Source organism: Halictus rubicundus, unplaced genomic scaffold (genome assembly GCF_050948215.1).
Source record: "Halictus rubicundus isolate RS-2024b unplaced genomic scaffold, iyHalRubi1_principal scaffold1074, whole genome shotgun sequence".
In the NCBI taxonomy this organism is placed as follows: domain Eukaryota; kingdom Metazoa; phylum Arthropoda; class Insecta; order Hymenoptera; family Halictidae; genus Halictus; species Halictus rubicundus.
The window spans coordinates 336-8,210 of record NW_027489615.1 but is presented as its reverse complement, the minus strand read 5'-3'; the positions used below and the strand labels follow the sequence as shown (position 1 = coordinate 8,210).

Here is a 7,875-nt window from a genome sequence, read left to right as displayed (position 1 = left end):
GCGGTCCTCGAAACCCTGTGCCACCGGAAACCCCGCCTTTCCACTGACCTCGAGAGGATAGGACAATCGACCTCGGGAGACGGATCTTTGAAACTTCGAAACGCTTCTTCTTAGGGCTTTCTTCTTGATTAAGGGACACAGCCGAGACGCAGTAGCGAACAAGTCTTTTTAATAGCTGGTACGGTTTGATTACCAGCGATTACTTCATAATTTTTGGAACTTCATCGTTCACGGATATGAATTTTTTAATAGACCCTTCTTCAGCGACAGCAATTTAAATTCTGTGGTATCATAAATTTAGGCAGAATGTCGTTGGGCCTCCAATGGCAGGAAGAGGGCCATAGAACATCGAGACCTGACGAAGACCAGGCCCAAGGGATAAGGGCCATAAAAGAGAAAGTGTCCCTGACGAAAACCAGGCCCGAGGGTAGGCTGGGATTTTCGAGGGACACACACAGGGTTTGGGGATGATTGCGGGTGCGTGAACGACAACTATAACAGGACATTTTTGGGGAGAACGGACAGACTTATCGTTCACTGCGGAGAGCGAAGAGCGTACGCGTTGTGCGAGAGTTTCCGACATCGTAGTTATCTATTCAATACCCTTTTTCATATTTTTAATAAACAAACATTATAAACCGTATACTACAATTCTGCACCAGAATTGTAATGCACCCCCAGCGATGTAATAATTTCGTAATAAAGTGATCGTTATCAAGCTTCTATGGATAGGCTGGATAGGCAAATAAAGTGTTTCACGGTGAAGAAACAGCGGCGATGGGTGAAGGCACTTTCGATCAACTGGTTGCAAGCAGTCGCAATGTCTAGATGGGAGTCCACCGTTCGACGTCGATGCCAGAAGAGAATGCACGCCGTGTGCTGCAGGGTAAAGGTCATATCGGGAAGGATGGGTAGCAAGAGATAGAGCAAACACGGTTGGCTCGTTCGGCCCCACGGTGCTGTCCTTGCGGTGCGAGTCCAGTTTCGCCGGATCAAGACTTTTTCTCCCACTGTAGCTTTCCCCTTCTACGACGCCATACCCCCGTTCCCCGACGGCGAGCGTCCCCACATCTCCGCCACGGCCCGGTCACGTGACTCGTCTCGTCCCTGTCCTGCACGCGTCGCAACGTCACGTGACCAGTCCGGCGACCACAGAGAGAGGGTAATTGTATTCCCCTCGATTTCCCCGGTCGGACGACACTGGGGTGCGACCGACGGCGAAGCCACCCTGTATCGACCCAGCAACGCCCACCCAAACACCGACCACCCCCACCATGGATGACCCTGTCTACCGCCACCAGCGCCACGCAGTCCAAAAATTTCGATAGGATGCACCCGCGTCCTGCGTCCCTCTTTTATCCCTCCCGCGTCCCCTCCTGCCCCGTTGCTCGTTGCATATTCCCTGACACTGCAATTTTTCCTTATTTAGCAGCGCTGCGCCGTAGATACCGGTAAGGAAGTCACCTGACGCAATTAACGCACCGTAACCAGATGGCTCTACCGCGACCAACCGGTGTCATCACACGTCACCCACTTTTTTCGTGTCCGTAAGTACCTGTAATTGTACCGGCGAGCACGAGAAGAGCATTCTCCTGCTTCCATTGTTCAGCGGTCGTCGGTATACCTGCAACGGCTCCGCCAATGCGAGCGTCCCTAATTCGACCATGAATTCGAGCCTGGTAACTCGGGACCTGTTGCAGTCATTGGTCATCCCCGATACTGATCCTCCGGGAGCGTCATTCGCAGCTGCACAATTCGTCCACCGGCACCAAGGTCGTCCATGCTTCTCGCCGCCGAGGATCCAAAGTGATGACCAAGAAAATTGGACTTGCTACGGTTTCTAAAATAAATTTTGAAATTCTAGAATTTTCAATTGTCGGAGCACAATTTAGCAGCACCTTCCACTGCCAAGAACAAAGGACTATCTTCAAGAAATTGATTTCTAAAATTCTAGAATTTTCAATTGTCCCGATCGGAGCACAATTTATCAGCACCTGCTGTCAAAACCAGAGGGCTATCTGCGAGAACTTGATTTCTAAAATTCTAGAATTTTTAATTGTCCCGATCGGAGCACAATTTGTCAGCACCTTCCACTGCTAAAAACGAAGGGCTATCTACAATAAATTGATTTCTAAAATTCTAGAATTTTCAATTGTCCTGATCGGAGCACAATTTATCAGCACCTGCTGTCAAATTCGAAAAATCAAATCGTTCCGTGCGAAAGGCTGTAGTTACCGGTCGAGAGTACATCGGGAATTTCGAAGTTTCGAGTCTGCGTGCAGGCTTGTCCACACTGACAGACAGCCCACTCACACACACACACACAGTCTGCACACAATCCGCGTACGATGTATGTGCACTGCACATTGTGCAGTATATGTGGACAGTCTGCGGGCTGTTTGCGGCGCGGCGGCGGTTCGGAATTCATTATCGAGTTATGTCTTTTTTGACCCGGGAAGGGCGTTCGAATCGAAAGAGCAGAAGAGTTCGAGGGTTTCGGGGAATAAATACCTTTCATTCAGTCAGTTTCTCTACATTCATGTGGGATCAGGACCCCCAGACCAAAAGTATGTAGGAGATCGGGAAGAACGGGAGGGTTCCGTGGGTGAGCGCGTTAGTCGATCGGCTACCACCAGTGAGGTCGCGGGTTCGATTCCCGGCGGCGGTGCCCTCGTTTTTCCCGAGATCCTACATTCATTACATGAATTATTCATTACATGAATTTAATACATCTATACACGAATAATGATAACTTAAATTAGCCGTGTGTAGCAAGTTTTTCGCGCGCACACACGTCGGCAGTCGCGTTTGCTTGCGCCCCGCGCGCGATTATTCGATTGCACTGTCCGACAAATTGTTAAACGCTCTTCCGCCAATCTCTGACGTCCATTGGGCGACACAGGACGTTCCCGTTTGGAACGCAAATTCGGAAATGGAATTAAATCGAGGAACTCAGTCGGAATTACGTTCGAGGCTAGTCATTCTCGAAAGGTATCGCGCGACGACTGGAAACGGCAGAACGTTTCATGCAGGTTCGAAACATAGGGGAGAGTTTCCCCGAACGTAATTGCGTACGTACTCGCTAAATTATTCAACTCTAGACTTGTGTAAGTGGTTATGAAAAATTCAGCAGGGGTCGATGCACCCTTCAGCCTTGTTTTTACGCACAAAGAAATACCACGTGAAAACGAACGGCGCTAAAGAGTTCTATCTAGGCTTGAAAAGTAGTGGTGTAACTTCCCGGAAGACAATGGTACGCACGCTCGATAAATTACGGTGCGCTGAACACGGTCGTAAACTTAAACTCGGGGAGTTCAACCGGTTGGTCGATAATAAAGATTTCAAACAAAGTCCAGCGTGCACGTCGATATAAAAATCGAGCGGTTAAAAACAGGTCGATGCGTTCATTTTCGAAATTCTTAAGCAAGTTTCGAGTTCGCGTTCGAGAGGCTCCGTGGGGATCGCCCAGGGGACGTTACGGATTACAATTCATATTAGACAGTGCCGTCGAACGCGAGCGAAACGTCTCGTCGCCGCCCACGCAAATCGTTTTGGTCCGCGAAATTTATGGTCACTGGCAAAGGTGGTCGCCAAATGTTTGGAAAAAAAGGTCCTGTCGGGACCGCGCGTGCCGCACGGTCGGACAGGCCCAGCGGTACTCGGCTGGCAACGTTTATGATGGGGTAGTTTAATTTTCTACACCCGTAAAGTCATTCGGAAATAAAATAATTTCTGCCATCCTGCAAAAGTCAGGGTAGGTTTCATTACCTTAGACCCTAACATCTGCAGGCGGTCAACTCTAACATCTTGCGATGCGAATCGCGTACCGCTACATCGCCTAAACGTTGGCTCTGTCGAGATGGCTGGTAGCGGCAACGGTGATGGTCGTCGACGAGTTTGTGGTTCTGATCGTGGGCCTCGGCTGGGGAGAACGTTCCATCGGTAGACGCCGTCCGTTCCGGCGGTTGTGTCCCCAGGGCCACTGCAACGCTCGGAGCAAGGTGTTCCGGAAGTCCTCCGAGAACAGACAGTAGATGTAGAACGTCATCGAGTAATTGATCACCTCCATCATGTTCGCAAACGCCCGGAACGCCTGGAAAAGCGAGGGCAGAACGGTTCGAGTGAAACTTTGGTCGGAACACCGGTTCCTCGTCAAAGCGAACGCAAAGTCTATTAAACGCGGTGACCGACCTGGTAAGGATAGTGGCTGAGAATGCTCTCCCGCAACGTCACGTTCAGAATGACCATCGGGCTGACGCAGAGGAGGAACAGGATGCTGGTGCTGCCCAACAGAAGCATCAACCTTCGTTCCTCCGCGAATATTCTCGCGTCTCTGTCGTTGCTGGCGGTTCTCGAGAGCGTCGTCCTCCTGCGACGTTGGCAGGATCGTTTGTAGGCTATCATTATGCGAAGGTTGAAGTTCGCCAGCAGGATCGTCGGGACCACTTTGAAGATCACCTCCAGCGCCACCTTGTATATCTGAAGAGACCGGTTTTAGGTATTAGATATGCCTTCTAGATAATCTTCTAGCGGTAGTTTCGAGGGATTTAACAAGAACGTTTCGCAATTCTCTTTTCTATACAACAGTTCGAATGGGATTACGCCCACGTGGGAATTTGTGAGGTTAAGTGTGCCGCGGAGTGAAGTGAACCGAACCGCGCGTGCGCCACCTAGTGCGAGCCCGCCGAAACAGTGCCGGTACACGCGCGCCGTCCAGTGTCGCCCGGCCGAAACACTACTGTAGGAGTGTAATATATTTCTCCAAATAAAAGACGTGTTGTCTCTTTCAGTATTTACTTTAATCTGAAGCAATTTGTTATGTGAATAATTTTTGTTGGTAGGGAAACCAAAAACAAAATAAATGTTAACAACTATATATAAACAAATTAATCGATACAGAAATCTACATTATCTACAACCGCCACATTACTCCCCTCCGAGTTTTGACAATATTTTCTAAATATTGAACTCTACAAATCTTGTTTTCTTTTTTTCTTTTGGTCCAGGATAAGTTTTAAGTTGTCCTTTATTGGAAAATGGAGAAGTATCCGCAATTTCTTCTAAATTTTCATCTTGTTCTGAATTTTCAAAGTAGGCAGGTTTCAATCTTTCAGTACTGACATTGATCGACTGTCCATTAATTTTAATTGTGAAAACCTTCTCTGATGGTCTTGCAATTACCTCGAATGGACCCTCGTACGGTGGTGTTAAAGGTGGTTTGACTGCATCTATTCTCAAAAACACATGTGTACAACAATTTAAATTCTTATGTATAAATACCTTTTTTTTAATATTATGTATCGTCTGATGTGGCTTGAGTAATTTCATGCGTTCTCTCAATTCTTGTAAAAAAATTCTTTGATCAACCGGAATCTCTTCTTCCAAAAAGAATTCGCCGGGTAATCTTAAAGTTTGTCCATATAACATCTCTGCAGCTGATGAGCCTAAATTTTCTTTATATACTGTTCTTAATCCTAAAAGAACAATCGGTATAATCTTCGTCCAATCTTCTTTTTCATGACAATAAATCGCTGTTTTCAGTGACCGATGCCATCTTTCTACAATCCCATTTGAAGCAGGATGGTAAGAAGTTGTTCTTATCTTCTTGAATCCAACCATCTTTGATAGTGCATTGAAAATTTGTGATTCAAATTGACTTCCTCTATCTGTGGTTACAGATAACGGTGTACCAAATCTTGAAATCCATGTATTGAAAAATGTATTCGTTATTGTATCTGCTGAAATTTCCTTAATTGGTATTGCTTCAGGCCAACGTGAAAATCTATCAATCATAGTTAAACAATAACGATATCCGTTAACAGTCGGAAGTGGCCCAATAAGATCTATATGTACATGATTAAATCTTTCTTTAGGTACTGGTATATGTTCTGGCAAATTTTTCTGATGACGATGGATTTTACTCTTTTGACAAGGTAAACAAGTTCTCACCCATTCTGCAGCATCTTTTGCCATATTCGGCCAGACAAATCTTTGAGACAATGTCTTTTTCATAGCTCTACTACCAGGATGTGATAAATTATGTACAATTTTTAAAATTCGTATTCTTAGAATTTTCGGAACATAAGGTCGAATATTATCTTCTAAAATGTTGCAATATAATACAAGATTTGTATTACCAACTCTCAATTTTTGTAATTGTAATGCCGAATTTCCTTCTGAAATTATCTTTTTTAATTCTTCATCTGCCTGTTGTGCTTCCGCTAATTCTTCTGTGGTTACAACAATAGGCATTTCAATTGCTTCAACTCTTGAGAAGGCATCTGCAATTACATTTTCGTCCCCTTTAACATAACTTAATTCAGTAGTGAATTGACCTATAAAATCTAAATGTCGAAGTTGTCGAGGAGAAGCTTTAACTGATTTCTGTTTAAATGCAAAAACCAATGGTTTATGATCCGTTTTCACAACTAAATCTCGTCCTTCTACCATAAATCGGAAAAATTTAATTGCAGAATATATCGCCAAAAGCTCTCGATCATAAGTACTGTATTTTTGTTGAGTTTCCGTAAATTTTTTTGAATAGAATGCTAATGGTTGCCAGCTTTTACCAACGTATTGTTCTAAAACAGCTCCCATTGCTGTATCCGATGCATCTGTAGTTAGCGCTAAACGTGCGTTTGCTACTGGATGTACCAATAATATAGCATTGATTAATTGTTCTTTCGTTTTATTAAAAGCAACTTTTTGTTCTTCTGTCCATTCAATTAACCTTTTATCCTTCTTTTTTGCACCAATAAGTAACGAATGTAAAGGAGCTTGAATTTTTGCTGCCATAGGAATAAAACGACGATAAAAGTTTACTATTCCTAAAAATCTTCGTAATTCTGTCCTATTTTTTGGAATTGGAAAATCTTTTAATGCTTGAACTTTTTCCTCGGTAGGTCTCATACCTTCTGTATTAATTAAATATCCTAAATATTTAACTTCTTTAACACCAAAGCTCGATTTATTCACATTTATTGACAATTTGAATTTTCGTAATCGTTCAAAAACTATCTTTAAATGTTGTTTATGTTCTTCTTCGTTTTTTGACGCAATAATTATATCATCAATATAACCATGACAAAAATTCAAACCTCTTAATACATTGTCTAAATATCTTTGAAATGTTTGTGCTGCATTTCTTAATCCAAATGGCATTGCTAAAAATTCAAATAATCCAAATGGTGTGATAACTGCTGTTTTGGGAATGTCTTCGGGTGCCATGGGTATCTGATTATAGGCTTTAATAAGATCTAAGGTTGAAAAAATTGTTGCACCTGCTAATTTAAAAGAAAAATCTTGTATATGAGGTACAGGATAGCGATCCGGAATTGTTATTGAATTTAATCTTCGATAATCTCCACACGGTCGCCATTCCCCATTTTTCTTCGGAACCATGTGTAAAGGACTTGCCCATTGACTGGATGATGGCCTACACACTCCTTTCCGAATCATTTCTTCGAATTCTGCTTTGGCAATTTTAAATTTTTCAGGTGTCAAACGTCTAGCTTTTTCCGCTATCGGTTGACCTTTTGTTACAATATAATGATAAACATTTTTTTTAACAATCTCTTTCCTAACCGGTTTAGTAATATCAATATATTCTTGTAATAATTTATTATATTTAAAGGAATTATTTATTGTTGAAATTGAAATTGTATGTACTCGCTTCAAGATTCCAAATGATTGTAATTTCGTCTCTTTATCTAAAACCCTTTTGCCATTTAAATCTACTAATAGATCGTAATGACCTATAAAATCTGATCCTATAATCGGCATTACGGCATCAGCTACAATGAATTCCCAAGTAAAATTTCTGCGTAATCCCAAATTTACGGTAATTAATTTTTGACCATATGTTTTAATCTCAGA

General features: G+C 43.2%; 1 protein-coding gene across 1 annotated transcript; it reads right to left on the bottom strand.

Annotated features, from left to right (window-relative positions):
- Positions 1-3,376: 3,376 nt before the first annotated feature.
- On the bottom strand, positions 3,377-4,433 carry LOC143364863 (putative G-protein coupled receptor B0563.6). The gene is made up of 2 exons (XM_076804961.1): positions 4,192-4,433; positions 3,377-4,093 (listed from the first exon to the last, which is right to left on the bottom strand). Exons 1-2 carry the CDS (start codon positions 4,402-4,404, stop codon positions 3,839-3,841), a joined length of 468 nt encoding a protein of 155 aa, XP_076661076.1. The 5' UTR covers positions 4,405-4,433; the 3' UTR covers positions 3,377-3,838.
- Positions 4,434-7,875: the final 3,442 nt, after the last annotated feature.